Below are 19,380 nucleotides of genomic sequence, written 5' to 3'. Positions count from 1 at the left end.
ACTTAAAAACTCTTATTAGCTACTACTTAAATAATATAAGTAATATAGATAGTATAATATATTGAATTAGTACTAGCTTACTAGTTCTTCTAGTACCAGGTTTAATTACTAATATTAGCTTTACTACTTTCATTTATAATAGTTTACTATAGAAGCCTATAAAATAGCTTACTATAGAAGCTCAGGAAACGCTTACTAATATATATAAGTTATCTAATTTATAATATACTAGAGGAAATCGCTATCTACTAATAGGTATATAAGAACTATACTTTAGATTCCTTCCTCTCCTTTTTTACTTTTTACTTTCCTATATCTAGTTATTTTATAGATTATTAAACTCTAATATATTAATTTTCTATTAATAAATTAATTACTTTCTAATATAATAGTCTTTTTTGGCCTGAAGTTCCGGCGGAATCTTATAGAAGATTTCTGCTCTATATTTATAAAAAGAAATCCGGATCTCTAATATTTACTTCCAAAAAAGTATCTAAATAAACTAAGGTAATATTAGGACTTTACTAATCTTAGTAAGTAGATTAATAATCTCTCTATTTAGATTACGGCTTCTATTATAGAAAAAAAGTATTAAAAGCTTAAGGTTTAATAGTATTATATTTATAATTAGTATTAAAAGCTTATTACTAAAAAGTTAGTAAATTATTATAGAATATAATAATAAGTATATATTATCTAATATAAGATAAATAACCAGAATAAGTAGTATTATAATTATTTTAACTATATTATTTACTATATAGTTCCTAAATATAATTACCTTATTTATATTTTATTAATTATTACCCTATTATAGAATTTAGAAAATATCTTTACCTTCTAAAACCTTATTATACTTTATATAAATAATTCCTGTATTATATACTAGAAAGTATTATAATCTATAGGAGATTACTATCTAGTACTAATCTATAGCCAGAAGATTAAAGAATAAAAATAGTTTCCCTTTATTAGTATTACTTCTATTAATAAAATATATTAATATTATTATAAAAGAAAAATAGAAGTATATATACTAGTATTCTAAAGACTATTATAAGAAGTAATTTGGCTCTATTAAATTTTACTTCTAATATAATAGGTAAATAACTAGTAAGATAAATTAGAAAGCTTATTACTAAGGTTATATTAATAATCTTAATATATCTCTCTAATATAAACTAGTTACTTTCTATTATACTATTACTTATATTAGATATTATAGCAGATATATAAGGAAAAAATGGCTACTAGTAGCTATATAAATAAAATAGTTCTATAATTAGATAAATTAGTAAAGATATATCTTTAATTATATTCTAGAGTATATTAAGAATCTAAATAATAAGAACTCTATCCTATATTTATATTTATTATATATTATAGTACTTTATTCGGAATTAGACTTATAAAACTATCTTAGAAATATATATAGTACTTATAAGTCAGATATATAAAAGAAATACTAATATTAAAAAAAAAAAAGTAATAATACTAAAATATTAGGTATTATTAAGAAGAAGTAGCCTTAATTTTAAAGAAAGCTAGAAAATAAGAACTATAAAGTACCAGATAATTAAAAATTAGTCCCTAAAGGTTATTCTAAAGATTCTCTTAGTTATATATTTATAAATATCTTAGTAATAGATTTTAATCTATATCTAGTAAATAATATTAAAATAATAGTAATATCTAGTAGTTCCTTATTACATTATAGTAGCCTAGTTAGTAATATCTGAGATAATTATAATAACTATTATAATATAAATACTTTACTCTTATTTCTATTAAATAATATTCTCGAAATAGTTTCTTAGGCTAGAGAGAATTACTATTCTCTCTAGATAACTTTATTAGAAGCTACTATTATTAATTTCCTTAGTAATTTTAAATCTTAGTATTTTAATATAATTATAAATACTATTTCTTTTTCTATTAAGTTTTAGGAGAACTGGATTCTATCTAGCCCCGAGATTTCTCTATTATATCTATTTAGTACTCTAATAAAGTTAGTTAATCCGGAGCTTTAAAATACTCTTCCTTTTTCTATATTAAGTCTACTAGCTATTACTGACTTAATTAAGAATACTTACGGAAATATACTAATAACTATATTAGGATATATAGAAAGCTTAGTAATATAGCTGCTTTATAATAGTTAGCTAATTATAATTAATACTAAGAGAAAGATATAAGAGGCTAAAATATTATTTACTAAATAGAAATAAGGCAAAATAACTTAGTATCTTATAAAATAGAGAGAATTTCCGTATAAGGGCAATATATAAGAGAGATAGAAAGATATAAGCTCGGAGTTTATTAAAGAGTTTAAGGTAATCTATTAAGGGAATTATTCGGGTATATAATTATTTAAGAAGTAAGTATTATATAGAAGAGTTAAATACCTTATTAAATAAAAGAATTATCCGGAAAATAAGAATTCTTGGGAGAAAGAAGCTATTATAAGTTATAAATAAATTATAGAGTTTGAGGCAAGTTAAAAAAGAAAACTATTATATTATATAAGTATTATTTTTAGCTAGTAACTTGGTTTATAATCTTATTCCCGTATCTATTATTAAAAGTATATTATAAATATCTGTTATAAGGCAAGTATATTAAAGGTACTAAATATATAATTAGCCCGGAATAATATAGAGCCGCTTTTATAATCTAGAAAGTTCTAAAAGAAGTATTATTTTTAGGTAAGAATATTTGCTTTCTAAGATATATAAATTATATTATAACTTTTTTTATAAAATTATAAATATAGAATTCAAATAAATATATCTTAGACTTAAGTAATATCTATTAATCTTTATAGAATTAGGCTTTAGTAATTAGTATTTATTCTATAATATATTATTATTTATAGAAAACTATAACTAATATAAAGCCTAAATAGTAGTAATTACTTTACCTCTAATAAATTAGGCAAAGGAGCTATATTAGGTCCCTATAATTATTTAGAGGCCATACTATAATCTTCTATTAGATAATATATCTTTATTTTTCTAAATTTATATATTAATATTTACTATATAAAGGAAGCTAGAAAGAGATTTTTATAAAAATAAATAGTTTAGAAAAAAATCTATAAAATAATACTTTATTAATTTAAGCTATATAAATAATTAAGGTAAGTTTAATTATAAATATATCTAACTATTAAAAAAAAATAGCTTTGCCTTAACTAAGTAATCTAGATTATATTAGATAGAGAATGAAATACTATAAAAAGCTTTTAAAATATATTAGTAAGATCTATATTTTTATAAATAACGGAATTTACTTAATACTAATAAGATATAATAAAGAATAAGCTAGAAATATTAATTAACTTATTAGAAATTCGTCTTATTACTTATATAAAGGATCTCTATTCTTAGTAATCTCTACTAATAAGAATATATCTCTTTGAAAAGAACCTAAATAAGTATTTAATTAGAGCTTATATAGAATTATATTAAGAAATTAGTATTTTATTTAAAGCTATAGTAAAAGAAGTAATATCTATTCCTATATACCGAGAAACCCTATATACTAAGAAAAGCTAAAGATACTTTAACTTTAAATATCTTAAATTCTATATTAATTTATAAGTCTATAAAAATAAAAGATTAGTAGTATTAAATAGCTATTTATTAGTAATTTAATACTTTTAGAAGAAAATTTTATATTTATATTATTACTTTTTGGCCTAATTTATAAGAAGCCTTTATTTATACTTTAGTACGAGTTTTTTACTATAGCTATACTAGTAAGCTCTTATTATTCCTTATATTTCTTAAAAGTTCTTATCTAAACTTTAGATTCTTATTTTATTTATCCGAGATTCTAATAAGCTTTATAGCTACTATAGTATATAAATAGTTATAGGGCCGTTATACGGGTTTAGTACTTCTAATAAACGGAACTAATAATTCTCGGCTAGAAAAAACTAACCCCATATCTTCTATTAAGCTTTATTTATTTCTATATTTAGTAAATAGTTATTATAAGACATTTTACTATTTTATAGAGTAAGTATAAAATAGAAAACTAATTATATTATCCTTATATATTACGTGACTTTTTTCTTATATAGATAGTATTATTAGAAAGTTATATAATTTCGTTAGCTTATTCTAGAAGATTTTAGAAATAAGTAATTATTAAAATACTATAAAGTCTTAAGCTCTCCTAAAACCCTCTATAAAATAGAAATAAAAGAAAAAGAGATATTATATTAAAAGCTTTATATACTATATATAGGCAAGTACCATTATACTTTTCATATTAGTAGGTTTAGCCCTTATTAAATCTAAAGAAATAATAATCTCCCTAACAAATGCCCCAAAACCACAATCCTGTCCTATATAGCTTTACAAGTAGGTCGATAATTAGTAGGTAGCCAGAGATACCTAGCAGTACCTTCTACTAGCCATTCACCAGATACATATAAGGTCGGAATGTATTTGCCGTCGGGAGAGAAGGCTACAGACATGACAATGCGAGAATGGCCCTCGAGCGTCTGCTGTAAGGCCCCTGTCGCTGCGTCCCAGAGCCGCACTGTCTCATCCCTCGAGCCCGACACGACCTGCTTGCCGTCGGGAGAGAAGGCCACAGAGGTGACCTCGCGAGAATGGCCCTCTAGTATTTGAAGCATCGCAGTCCAATATACTCCTACTCTAGGCTTTCTCTAGATCCAAGACGGAATATATTCCTCGAAAGTTTCTCGAATAAAGCTCTTCTCTAGTATAAAGACAAGAGCTAAATAATATACTTAAAGAGGGACCTATTTAATAATTAATTAATTATATAAGGCAAACTGCCTTATATTATAAATAAATATATATATCTTAGGGCTTTTATTAACCTTATTTATATTAGTAGAGTCTTGTCTAAAGGGATCCTCAAAATCGTAATATAACTTACCTTAATCTAGTTCTCGAGCTTTATTATTATTATAATACTATCTGGCAAGCATTTTATTAAGCTAAGTACCTCAAGCCAGAATATATAATTCGTTCTTAAAAATTAATAAATAGAGCTACCGTCTATAAGATTAATAGTAATATATCCTCTATTATAGTCAAATAGATAGTTAACCTAATAGAGATATAAGTATTATATTATTATAAGTAGATCTGGAACTAGTAGCTTAATTATCTTAATCAGGAACCCAGGTATATATAACTCGTATATATTATATTAAAGCATTTTAGATATAATCTCGAGTAATTTTGAAAATATAGTATAATTTATATCTGCCTTTCTAGAAAGAAATACTTTATTAAATGCCCTTTTAAATAAGAAGTTCTTTACTAATTAATAAATGAAATATATATAATTATTTTATATAGTAAGAAATAAGCCGTATTTATTTATAATTTTTATAACTTTATTAAGATTAGAAGAGATTTGCCAAGAAAGATTAGAGAGGGCTCCTACTTCAAGGAAATAAAATAGGCAGTATATAAGTATTATAGTAGAAAGAATAAGATAGTAGAACTCGGGGTCTTTGCGGTATAGCTATTTAACTTGCGGTAATATATAATTATAGAGCGGTTATAGCTCCGGTAATATATCCTAGCTCTCTATAAACTCAAGCTTCTTTAAAATAAGAGTTACCTAGAGAAATGTTTTATTAGCCTTAGTATATATCTGACCGCAAATAGTCTCTTATAGTATACTATTATCTATAATAAATAAAAGCTTGGATACTTTTAAGCTAATAAATAATTTAATACTATAAGAAATATACTCTTTATTTAGCTCAAGGCTAAGCCTTATTTTTATATTATTAAGTCTTAGCTATAATTCAATATCGGGTTAGTTACGGCTCGATATAATCTATTTAATACAAGAAGAAATTAAAGTAGTTTAATTAATAAGATTTAAAAGCTAGTAAAAACTTCTTTCGTATTTATCGAGTATATTAATAACCAGGTAAGTACTCTTTAAGCTTAGGTCTTACAAAATGCTTATAAAAATTTCACATAATATAATCTATATATTTATATCTTTAAAGAGGTCCTTACTAGTATAATTATACTTTTCCCGTATATATAAGACAAGTAATAGTTACTAGTTAATAAGCAAATAGATTAGGCCTCGGAGTATAGCTACTATATTATTAATATGCAAATCGGTAGCCTAATAGAAGAAGTATACTAATAGCGTAATTACTTCCTTGTCTCTTAGCTTTATTTATGGACTTATTTTATTAATAATACTACAAATCAGTATTGTCTTGCCTTTGCCAGGATTACCTTTGATCCAGAGCAGCCGGCTCTGTTTATTATTACGCTATTATTAAAAATCGGGATGTTCGAGGATCTATTAGTAAGAGTCTCGTAATAGCCCGCCCTTTGTATTCTCGATCCGCTTCTTGTCCTTGCAAGGATCTATTATCCGTAGGTTTTAAATACAGCTCTGACTCTGAGGGTCGGGTGGGTTCTGCTCGGCTTCTTGCAAAGAGTAATTAGTAGCTGGCTAGAGATAAAGTAATTTATTATATGTTTACCTGTTGGCGAGTTCTGGATCTCCTTTATAAGTCGTCTAAATGCGTGCTCTTTCCCTTTCCTATAGATAAGTGGCAAATGAATACCAAACAGACCTAGTAGGAAGTATGCCATGTCTTCTTGGCGGTGAGTCTTACGATTTGCCGCCCAGGACATTCGCTTAGCGACGCTAAAGTTCGACAAGGGGTCCCCTCGAAGTATACTAGCTAGAATGCCTGTTATCTCGCAGATGTTTCGCTCGAGAGAGGTCTTATTGCCTAATAGTTCTCCCTCTTTGGAGAAGAAGTCGACTAATGCCGGTGTAATAAGCTCTTGCAGAGTCCAGCCTTGTAAGAACCATTCGCTTTTCCGAAACGTCCATTCCCAGGCTTCGTTAGATCGGTCAGCCGAATCGGTACAAGGCCACGAAACATCTCGCAGATAAATGTAGTACTTGCTCGCATCCCGGTACCAGCGAAACATCGAGTTGATTGCTTCCTGAAGCTCGACAGCATTGGTTTTATCGATACAGCAGGTGTCCACCCAAAAGTATTACAGGCCATTACGCCTTGCCTGTTCTCCGCAGAACTATATCTTGCCGTAGCCAGCCTTGCCTTTGCTTGTGCCGTCTGTCAGATCCTTGAAAGTGATCTCCTCTGCTCCCCATCTGTGCGAAAGTATAGCATATTTCTTGGGTATATCGCCTTCAAAGAACTCGGTCAGGCTGAAGTCGCCGTCGTTATTGTACTGTAGCAGACGCATTATTCGACTAGGTTCGAGGATCGTAAAGAGGAGGGTTCTCGGTAGTAGTTGAGCCGTCGAGATGGCATAGATGCGAACGGTGAAGACTTCATGTCGGGTTGAGGCTGGCGCACTCAGCTGGGCGGCAGCCTCGCGGCAACAGCATCGTCGTACATAACTGGAAGCGCACAAGACCGGCCCAGTTGCTCAGGCTCACCGTAGGAAAGCTGGAAGTCATAAGCATAATGGATTCTTGTTGCTAAGACGGAAGCTAAAGAAGTCTGGGAATTGAGTGATAAAAAAAGAAATTCAGGACACAGTCTACCTTCGATCATCCATCTCTTGTCGAATTCTAGCCTTAAGTCTCAGGCTGGCATTTATTAAGCAGGCTACGGCGAAACTACGGCGAAATTACCGGGAGGTGCGGGGTCCGCCTAGCCGAGAATCGTTAGTTTTGTCGATCAGAGGTACCAAACCGCATAGCGGCCCTGCAACTGTTTGCGCGCCACAGCAGCCACAAAGCTTCTGAGGGCCTCGGACAAAAAAAGTAAGGATCTAAAGCTCAGATAAGAACTTTTGAGAAGTGTAAGGGACTATAAGAGCTCGCTAGTATAGCTGCGGTAATGGACTCGTACTAAAGTATAAGTAGAGGCTTCTTATAAATCAGGCGAAAGGGCAATGATGCGAATATAGAATTTTCTTCCGAAGGAGTCAAATTGCTAAGGAATAGCTGATCAATACGGCTAACCCTTTGTATTTATAGATTTATAAGTTGGTGTGGAGATTGACATACGTAAAGTCAAAGTACCTCTCGTTTTTCTCGGTACGCAGGGTTTCCCAGCACGCAGGGAGGGACGTTACGTAAGCTCATTGTCACCCGCAGTATGAAGCTAATGCCGGCGCCAGAATATTCTTTTCACTGGACCAGTAGTAAATTTTACTGACAGAATTACGGAATTAGAAGTAGAAAATTTAAGGTTAATAGGTGAGGTTAACAAGTTGAAGGATACTGCTACGGCAGAGTCAATATTTAAGCGAGATGCTCAAGAGGCCGCAAACCAGCTTACAGCGATGCTATATATAGCAGAATTAGAAAACCAGTATCTAAAGAGGGATATTCAAAAATGGGCTACTATAGTAGAAGATTTTAGAGTAAGTACTGCAGATTCCCACCAGATTGTGAATGAGGCGTCTTTGGTATTAGAAAAGTTAAAATCTTCACTGCCTTCTATTTGTATGTAATTCTTCAAGACAACTTCACTTGCGCTGTTGGGTTCGCTTAAATTGCCACTCATATCTACGGAAGTAAAGTGACATAAGCATATCTCATTGGTTATACGATCTCACCTAAGAGACGGGGTGCAAAGACAGGGGGCAGAGACAAGGGGCAGAAAATGGTGCCTTGCCGAATTCTAATTATATCTGGGATCGACGAGGAGCCGCATCGGGCCCCCCAATCGTCCAAGATAGGGTGCCTTTTTCCAATTATAGCTTTGGCGATCGACAGGAATCGACAGGGGGCCCGATCGAGCCCCGCAACCCGTTCGATAAGCGAGAGTCAGAGCTAACAGTTTGGCCTTGCTGATGACGCTTGATGGACGAGCCTGTGCGTTTGAGCTACTCAGTCACATGATCAATACTCTCCCCCCCCAAGAATAATTGCTAGCGCGCCACATTGACCAGGGCTTCTGATCAGGGGTTTATAGCCAATCAAAGGAAGGAACCTTCTAGAATTGCCCTTCCCTTTACTAAATACTGCCGGCAGAATCGTCCACTGCGCAATTGAAGCTATTCAGAGCTTTAGTACATACAATGGACATACATCGACTCCTTAATACTCCTCCGCGAAGACGCTTACCGTCTGAGATCCTTGAGACTCCACCACCACCATCACCACCACCACCAATTCCGCTTTCACAGCTCTCTATGCAATCATGGGACTCTCAAAATGGTCCCCGTCCTCTTTCACAGCTCTCTACACAATCGTGGGACTCCCAAAATGGCCCTAGGCCCCTTCGTGAGTCCTCCTTTATCTCGGCAAGCTCACAAAGTGATCTGCCACAGACTCCAAAGAAAGGACCTTATGCCCCAACACTTACGCGTACCGATCGAATACGAATCAAGACCGCTTTCGACTTTAATATCTCACCAGAGGAGATCCGCAAGCAATATGGCTATACAATCTCTCAAATCCAGCGTGCAAAGAATCTTCGGCTTACTCCTCAAGTCCACCGCCGTGGAGCGAAACCCAAAATCGATACCCCTCGCCGCTCTGCTTTAGAGAAATGGCTCCTTGAATCACCATCTCGTCGATACGTTACTTGGAGACATATACGAGAGATTGCTCCACCAGACCTTCGTTTACAAGATTGTGGACCATATGCTATGCGGACAGCTTTTAAGCTTGTCGGATACGGTCGACGGGTTGCTAAGAGGAAGGGGTTTTCAGACGATCCGGAGGTTATACAGGAACGTGTGGACTTTGCGGAGGAAGGCCTTACTTGGACGCCCGAACGTCTCTTTTACCAGATCTTTTCTGACGAGGTTTGGGCCTCTGGCGGAGCACATACGCAATCGTATGTAACGGTCAAGGAAGATGGCTCTGATCGCTTCGATTCTGAGTATTTACAGCACAAATATCGTAAGCTACCCGCTTGGATGTTCCGTGGTATAATTGTTATGGGAGGGAAGGGGCCAGCTACGTTCTGGGAAAAGGAATGGGGAAGTATGGACTCTTACAAATACGACGCCGTAATCCTGAATAATGTGGAATCGTTCCTTGATGCGAATCGAGATAAACCCTTTGTTTGGATGCAAGATAACGCCTCCTGCCACCGCTCAAAAGAGACCCAAGAGAACCTACGGATACGACGAATACTTTATATCAAATGGCCACGGTACTCACCTGATCTCAACCTTATTGAGCATGTGTGGAGTTGGATGAAGAATTGGATCCAAAAGCACTATTACACAGCTTACTACGATGCCTCCAAGATCCCGCTATCGCAATTGAAAAGGATTATATGGGAGGCATGGGAGGCTGTACCTATAGACTTTATTATGAAGCTATATATGTCCTGGTGGAAGCGGTGTCAAGCTGTAATCGATGCAAAAGGCGGGCCAACAAAGTACTAGATCTGGAAGGCGGTGAAGTGTGTATGTAGAGAGAATCTAGAAGATTCTAAGCTTTTTGATTGGCTATAACCCCCTGTTTAACCCCCTTGTAAGGCTTTCTATATTAGGTGCGCTAGCAATTATTCTTGGGGGGGGGAGAGTAGGATTGGAATGGCTTTTTGTTGTACGTCGCAAAAAGAAGGGAACTTTTCGTACTAGGCCGCAATGGCAAGCAGCTATTGGATATGACCTTGACTTGCGTGGCAAGGGTCAATGGGAATTACGTATATAACGCTTTGGACTTGAGAAAAAAGTCTTGAGAGAAATTTCTTAAGAAAGTACCGTTCTTAAGAAATTTCTTATAGGAGCTATACTCTCCTAAGAGCTATAATATCTCAAGAATCTTATCTCAAGACCTGTAATCTCTTAAGATATTTCTCTCGAGACTTTTCTCTTTAGATTTTATAGCTCTTATAAGAATATAGCTCTTAAGATAATTATCTTATAATAGTATAGTATTTGGGATACTAGGAGTCTTGGGAGAATTCTCTAAAGATATCTATAATTTTGAAAGTATTATCTTTATATTTATAGGGTCTTATAAGCCCTAATATCTTAAGATACTTATTTTTAATAAAAAAAAAGTAGAAATTAGATTGAATACTTCTGGAAGTCCGATATTTCTAAAGGTAAAAGTAGGTAAATAAGATAAAGAAAATAAAGAAGGCCTATAAATACTAATAGATAATAACCTTATAGATATAGCTTACTTATATCTTATATATATATCTATTTCTAAATTAATAAATAATATAAAATACCAAATTCGGACTTATTTTCTCTTATTAGACTAGTATAAGTAATTCTATAGACGGATTTAAGCCTAAATAGCTATTATAATACTAGTATTAGCTAATAAGTATTAGAGAATATTTCTATAGGAAAAGATAAAACAAAAATACTATATTACTTTAATCTAAGATATTAAACTAATCTAATCTATTCTATATATATTATAAAGAGATCTTATAATTATACTAACTCGTATTCTAATTCCCTAAACTTACTTTTCTAGCTATACTAGCTAGTATTCTAACTCCTATAGACTTACCTTATTATTTAGGTACCTATATACTTTATCTTATAGTTAATTATATAGCTAGTCGGTTCCTAAGACTAAAACTAGTTAGTAAATTAATTAAAAAAGTTAAAAAAATAAATACTTTTATTAGAAATAAAAACTTACCTATTATTAGTATTTTTTCTTATTCTTTTATTTCTTCTTATATTCTTTTAATATATTTCTCTTTTGTCTCTTTTTAAAGAATTATAATTAGATTAGCTATATTACTATATACTATAATATATTAACTAAAAGATACCCGGTTTATTTTTCCTAATTAGATATAAATTAAGATACTAAGAATCTAATCCAAGTTAGAAGTTATATAAAAACGTAAATAAGAAAGTAACTAATATAACCTTTATCTAAAGTATTATTAGCTAGGATATTATTAAATAAAGACTTTACTATAATCCTAATATCTATTTATAATTAGCCTGAATTTATAATCCGACCTAATTCTAATATATCTAGGGTCTCTAACTACTATATTAAATAAATATAATAAATATATATCTTATAGATATTATACCTATATATTAGTTATTTTAGGTAAGATAACTATATAGCTATACTAAAGCCGCTTATTACTATAAGAATAGTCTTATATTTGCCTACTAGTATACTAGTACTATATAGCCTACTAAATAGAGCTAAGTAGGAGAGGTAATTAGACTTATTATATTCTAGAAGTTTTTAAGTAAAGCCTTAGTAAGACTCTATAAATAGATCCAAAATACTTTATTTCTTCTTGGACCAGAATATTATAATAAATAAATAGCTTTACTAAAAAGACTAAAAACTAACTAGGATCTATAGTCTAATATATTATCTAGCTTTGACTTTTAATAGTCGAGATAAAGTTAAGTAAATCTTAATTATATTATTTATATAAGTAATAGAAGCTCGAGGAAAACTATAGCTAATAGCTTTATTTTACTAGATAATAAATCTATATTAGAGAAGAAATATTAAAAGATATATTCTTATAAAGATATAGATATATATATATAAAAGAAGTAGCTATAATACTAAGTATTACTAAATTAAATAAGTAATAAGTATTACTAATACTTAATATATATAAATAAAGACTTTATATAAGAATATATAAAAAAGAGATAGGAAAAGTATAAAAAGATATAGTAATAATTCTTCCTATATAGAGTTAGATATAGCTAATATATAATAGAAAAGATTAAAACTTATAATTAATTCCTATAGATTCTCTGGTATATATAAAGAGAAAGAGGTTTAACTAACTATAACTATAATTATATAGAAGGCTAGAAAAACAAATAATATTACCCTAGCTAGGTAGTAAAATTATTAAAACTTACTTAAGGAAATACTAAGGAAATCTATAAGAATATTAAAAAAGAAGCTAGAAAGAAGCAGAATTAAGTTAATTAATAAGAGATTTATAGCCTATAGCCTAGCTTTTAATATAGATAATATCTTATATATAAAACAGAAAATAATTATCCCGAAATAAATAGATTATAAAAGAATATTAGCTTAATTCTATAAACCCAGGTATTAGTAATAGTAAAGAAATAGTAAATAAATAAAATATTTATTTATCTAAAATAAAAAAGCTTCTAGGAACTACCTTATATAGTAGTATATCTTAAAAAGTATAAGAGAAAGAAAGATACTACCTATAGTAATACTAAATACTAGAGTAATCTCTATTAGAAAGCAAGTATAGGATTTATATAAGAAGTAAGTAAAAAAGAAAGAGGAAAGAATATAGAGAAATTAAAATAACTAAAAGGAAATATATAATCTAAAGGCAGGCTATAATAGTAGTCCGAATTAGATAAGAGCCAGAAATAGACCCTAAAACTAAAAATAAAAGAAAAGCAGAATAGTTCTCTTAGAATTAAAAACAGAAAAGCTAGTAATAGTTCTATAGGACCGAGAAAAGATACTATAAAATCCAGCTTTATAGCTCTTACTATTTAATAAACTATAGCAAATCTAGTTAAAAATAGTAAATAACTATATTAATCTAATAATTATTAAGGACAAATAGCTTACTAAGGCTCTAAGTATATTTATAATAATATATACTTTTATAAAAATTACCTAACTTAGTATATACTTATAGTCTTTATATACCTAGAGGCTAGTAAGAGATACCAGGCCCTTAAGCTTTTCTTTTTACTAGGGAAGTCGTATTAGTAAGTACTATAGTATAGTAGGCTATACTTATTAAAAATTATATTATTTTAGCGGTTTTGAGATTTAGGTTATATAGTAAAGACCGCGGCCTTTTATATATGATTTGTAGAAATCATATAAGAAAGCTGGTTTTTCTATAGATTTAGAGAATAATTCTTTATAAGTATTTAATTAATTAAGCTTTTATATATTATATATTATTTATATTTTATTATTTATACTTTTGATTTATTATTTTACTATTAAGTTACGTTTTGTACTCTAGTATACTTTATATGGGTTTTTGTCTTATTATAGTTTCTTTTTTATAATACTAGAAAATATTAGAATATAATATAGAAATATAAGCCTTTAACTTATATTTATTAACTCGCCTATTAAGCTAGTAAATATTATCTCTAAAAGAAAGCTAATAGTATTAGAGTTATTAGGCTAATAATATAGATTATCTATACTAATAGCTCCGTTATCCTTAATATAATCCTATATTAATTCTATTATAATTAAGCCTAAGGCTCTAATATTATAAGGTTTAGTACTTTTTAGGGAATAGGTATAGTAGTATTCTTGGTTTACTATAATTTTTGGGTTAATAGAAATATTCTAAGGCAAAGATTATTACTAACTAATTTTAATATCGCTATCTAGGTTAATAAGAATATTTAAATAAGTTAATAAACTATACTTTAATTCTTTTATTATAAGATAGGCAAAGCCCTTAAATACCTATTATAGTTAATACCCGTTCTATATTTATTACTTTATTAATACTTATCTATTCAAGTATTAAAGCCAAGTAAAGTTTATTAATATAAGAATTACTAGTAATATATTATAGAGAAATAAATATATACTCGAAAATAATATATAATAATTACTTAAACTTAAAAGTATTAAAAGCTAAAACGAAGTTAAAATATTAAATTTGTTATAATATATAAAGCTTGTCTTTAATATATAGTTCTAAGAAGCTTCTTACTATAATAATATTAAACGGAAGGCTTTTATACTCTATTATATTAATATAATTACTAATACCGAGCTATAGCTAATAGATTCTCTTATAGCTCCTTTATAAAAACCCCTCTTTAGTTATTATATATTTATATATTTTAATTCTAGTATTAATAGCTTCTATTAGTCTGAAATATATTATACCTGTCTCGGGATTAATAATATTACTTTCTAAGAATAATACTCTTTTTCTAGCCGGCTATTTTATAGTATTTTATCTAGTAGCTATATAATTACTATTACTATCTAGCTATTCCGTATTACTTCCAGAATATAAATATAGCCTATATTTCCTTAATTTGTTTAAGAAGAGCTATATATAGTATTTATTTAGGTTAGAAGTTATTTTAAGTATATATAATAGGGTAAAAAGGGCCTAAAGATCTTATTAGTTAGAGAGAATAGATCTAAGAATAGCCTTTAACTTATACCTCTTATAAAAAAGTTTAAGGACTAAAACGGGAGACTAACGGGAGCCAGAATAGGCTCCTATATTACTATTTATAGTATTATAAGTTAACTTTAATAGGGAGTTAATTTCTTATTAGAAACGGAATTACTAAAAGGTAATAAGTAATAAATAACTCCTATTTTCTCCTAAAAGAATAAGATCTTATATATTAATTATCTCGAGATATAGTATATATAATTCCTGGAATAGAAATAATAATAAGAGATAGAAAGAAGTATTAAGTATAGAAATATAGCTAGTATTAAGCTTAATATACTTTATTTTCTATATAAAGAATTAAGAGAGCTAAATAAAAATAATATTAAGAAACTAAAAATTTTATTTTATAGAAAGGGTAATTACTATTAACTAGACTTTCGAAATTATATTCCTGCTATTCTTAGCTAGCTATAGTTAGAGGCTACTATAAAAGCTTCTAGAATCTTTACTAAGTAACTCCTAGAAAATATATATAATAATTATCCGGAACTAGATTTTCCGCCCGGTTATTAGTTAGAATACCTCTATAAATACTATTAAATACTTATAATAGCCTAAGTTCTTTCTTTAGATAATAAGTATTAGATAATAGACCTATATCTTAAAAGTATAATCTCTCTTTTCCGAATCCAGAGAAGCTACTAACTTTTCTTTTTTATTTTAGATCTTAATTAGAAACTAAAAATAACTCAAATTAAAAAGTATTTAGCTAAAAAGAAGCCTAATAATAGTAAGATCTATAGTAAAATCCGTAAATATTAAGGATATAGGAAAGCGGGAAATCCATATTTCGAGAAATAATAGTAGGCTTATTTAGCTATTATATTAAATTATAAGAAAAAGAACCTTAAAAAGATCTTCTATTATACGGATTATAGGGCTATATTTAATATTTAATTAAATATCCCAGGACTAGTAAAGGAAATAAGATTAGGTATAATATATATAATATTTACTATAAAATACTATAAGATAAGCTCTATATCTATAAGTAGTTCGAAAGTACTAACTAAACTAAATAGCCAAATCTCTATTATCTTAATAATATTATTAGGAACTTCTAGACTAAAAAGATCTTCTATAATAATAGAAAAATAATATAGAAAGTAAATCAAGTAATAATAAAAGCCTTAGAGCTTATTATACCAGATATTTATAAGGCGGATTTCCAGGCTCTATATAGTAAAGTATAAAGCGGCCAGATTCTTAGTATTTTTAGTAAGCGAGACTACAAAAATATATAAAGCAGGATACTTTCCGCTATTATTAATTACTTAGTTCCTTCTCTTTTTAGCTTTTTCGAGAACCTTAATTATCTCAAAAATATTACTAATAGTATAAAATAATTATTCCCGCTATTACCTAATAATATAGTCTTCTTTACTATAGAAAATAAGTATTCTAATATAAACTATAAACCTAATTAGTATATAATCCAAGAATCGGAATTCTCTTATATATTCTGGCCCGGAAGTCTAGTAAACCGGATAAATCTTAAATAATAATAGATATAGATATTCGTAATATATAACTACTCCTATATATCTATAATACTAAAAAGAAAAAAGAAGTTATTAATAAAGCCTATTACTAGAAAGGCAAATAAGATTATCTTATATAAGTTTACTACTTTTGCCTACTAATTAGGATATAAGTTTAAGCCTATTTTTAGCCTAATCTAGTAATTAGCTAATAAGGATATTACTTATAGTACCTTTCTAAAGGCTTATAAACCTAACCGTTATAAATATAATAAAGCAATATTTAAGGACTATATAGGACGGATAGCAAGTCTATTCTCCGAGGCTTAGCTAATAATAGTAGAGCAGGTAAGTACTATAGTCAAGATAAATTATTCTAACGGACTACTAAAAAGATCCGGGATCCCGTATATACTAGATTATAAACGGGATAGATTATCCCTTTTCTTAAATAAGCTATATAATACCGGCGAGAAATAATATAATGAGATATTATCTTTCTTTATCCACAGGTCAGTATACTTTATATTTTTCGGTAAGCCGAGTCGCCCCACTCCTCGTTCTCCTAAAGAGGTATTGCTATTAGATACTCCAATTTCAGCTTATCCAGAAGACGATCAGGTAAGGGAAGAACAGGAAAGACTAGCATAACAGGAATAAGAACGGCTCGAGCAAGAAGAACAACAGAGACTCGGAAGAGAACGAGAACGGCTAGTACGAGAACAAGAACGGTTCGCCCGGGAGGAGCAGGAGCGGCTTGTACGGGAGGAGCAAGAAAGACTCGCAAGAGAACAAGAGCAGCTTGCAAGAGAGGAACAAGAGCGATTAGCGAGAGAAGAGCAGGAGAGACTGGCACGGGAGGAACAAGAAAGACTGGCCCGAGAGGAGCAGGCTACTAGGGAGGAACGAGACAAACTCGCACGGGAGGAACAGGAGCGGCTTGCAAGGGAACAGGAAAGACTTGCATGAGAGGAACAGGAGCGGCTCGCACGAGAAGTACAGGAGAGACTGGCTAGAGAGGAACAAGAGTGATTAGCGAGAGAAGAACAAGAGCGCCTTGCGAGAGAACAGGAAAGACTTGCTCGAGAGGAACAGGAACGGCTGGCAAGAGAGGAGCAGGAGCGGCAGGAGCGTCTTGCAAGGGAGGAACAAGAAAGACTTGCGCGAGAAGAGCAAGAAAGACTCGTACGAGAGGAGCAGGAGCGTCTTACAAGGGATGAGCAAGAGAGACTGGTACGAGAGGAGCAGGAGCGGTTAGTAAGAGAAGAACAAGAGAGAGTCGCAAGAGAAGAACAGGAGAGACTTGCGAAAGAAGAGCAGGAGCGACAGGAGCAGGCTGCTAGGAAGGAACAAGACAAACTCGCACGGGAGGAGCAAGAACGCTTGGCAAAAGAAGAACAAGAGCGTCTTGAGAGGGAAGAACAGGAGAGGCTTGCGAAAGAGGATCAGGAGCGGTTAGCAAAAGAGGAACAAGAAAGACTTGCAGCGGAAGAACAAGACTATATCGTACAAGAACAAGAACGACTTATTAGGGCGGAGCAAGAATAGTCAGCAAGAGAGGAACAAGAGCGAGTTATACGAGAAGAGCAGGTAGCAGAGAACCTTGCTAAGTAATAGAAAGACAGGCCCAAATAAAAGAAGCCCGATAAGAACCAGCTAGACAAGGGACCTAAGGTGCCAAGAAGTCAAAACGGCATATAAAGAGGTCTCCGTATATCGGCTTTAGCCAAAAAGAGAGAACGGCCACTTATATAACTTGACTTAAAGAAAGTTACTAATAGTAAGTCTTCAGAAGCTAACTATCGTTTTATACTGCCATTATAGGTATTTAACTTTTTACTAGAAGCCGCAGGAGATCAAGTTAAAATTAATAATACTAGCCATCCTCTATAGCCTAGCTTGGATTCTTTAGTAGCAGATAACTCAATAGCCTCAGGCAAGCTACTATAACTTGCTTCTGACTCCAGAGAATAAAACCAAGCTATTAAGAGGCCTATATAAGAGAAGCAGGGAAAACTTATAATAGAAGAAAAGAAGCGGCTAGTAAGGGAAAAGCAAGAGCGGGTTATATATAAAGAGCAGGAGAAACCTATAGGAAAAGAGTAAGAGGAACCTGTAACTAAGGAAAAGGAAAGGCTTATAAAGAATATTACTAAGTAATAAGAAGAGAGACTTGGGCAAAAAATATCAAAGAAGAAGATATAAGACTAGAGTAGACCTAAGGTAATAGGAAAAGGGACCCGAAAAGGTATAGGTATAGCAAAAAGAAACCAGCTACTTACTTAGTTTATATTTGAGACTCTTAGAGATACTAAGTCTCAAGAACTTATATAAGAAGATCTATTACCCCAGATTACTATAGAGAATAAATATTAAACTATAGCAGACCAAGAAATTATCCGAAATCCTACCTATAGTATATAGCCTAGTACGAATTTTTTAATAACTAATAATAGTAACTTAATATTTGCCTTAAATAAAATACTAGATTATATTACTAATTCTAAAGAATAGATTTAGGCTATTAAGCTATAAATAAGGGCTTGAGTTCTCTTTTACTTATAGCTAAGCTTATATATCTATAGACTATAAGATAATCGAGTAACCAGGGACTAGACCTTTCAAGAGTTTATATAGAATATAAGATCTATAATTACGGTATTTGAAAAGTTTTATATACTTTTTTAGTTAATTCTTCCGACCTATTAGAGGCCAGGCAAATAGTAATAAAGTATATAAGAAAACGGATTTATATATTTAATATAAGCTTCCGTATATTAATAC

At 30.7% G+C, this 19,380-nt stretch overlaps 2 protein-coding genes across 2 annotated transcripts; both read left to right on the top strand.

Moving 5' to 3' along the window:
* Positions 1–9,152: 9,152 nt before the first annotated feature.
* Positions 9,153–9,773, top strand: K444DRAFT_528483 (uncharacterized protein; the record flags this gene model as incomplete). Its single annotated transcript, XM_024874726.1, has 1 exon — positions 9,153–9,773. A coding segment is annotated over one exon (621 nt), but the record flags the coding sequence as incomplete, so codon positions are not given.
* A 7,307-nt stretch (positions 9,774–17,080) lies between these two features.
* K444DRAFT_629482 (uncharacterized protein) lies at positions 17,081–18,144 on the top strand (the record flags this gene model as incomplete). The annotated part of the gene is made up of 3 exons (XM_024883058.1): positions 17,081–17,108; positions 17,198–17,217; positions 17,692–18,144. 3 exons carry the CDS (start codon positions 17,081–17,083, stop codon positions 18,142–18,144), a joined length of 501 nt encoding a protein of 166 aa, XP_024737457.1.
* Between the last annotated feature and the right edge of the window lie 1,236 nt (positions 18,145–19,380).

The sequence above is a fragment of the Hyaloscypha bicolor genome (genome assembly GCF_002865645.1).
Source record: "Hyaloscypha bicolor E unplaced genomic scaffold K444scaffold_60, whole genome shotgun sequence".
NCBI lineage: Eukaryota > Fungi > Ascomycota > Leotiomycetes > Helotiales > Hyaloscyphaceae > Hyaloscypha > Hyaloscypha bicolor.
This window is presented reverse-complemented; position numbering and strand designations above follow the sequence as displayed.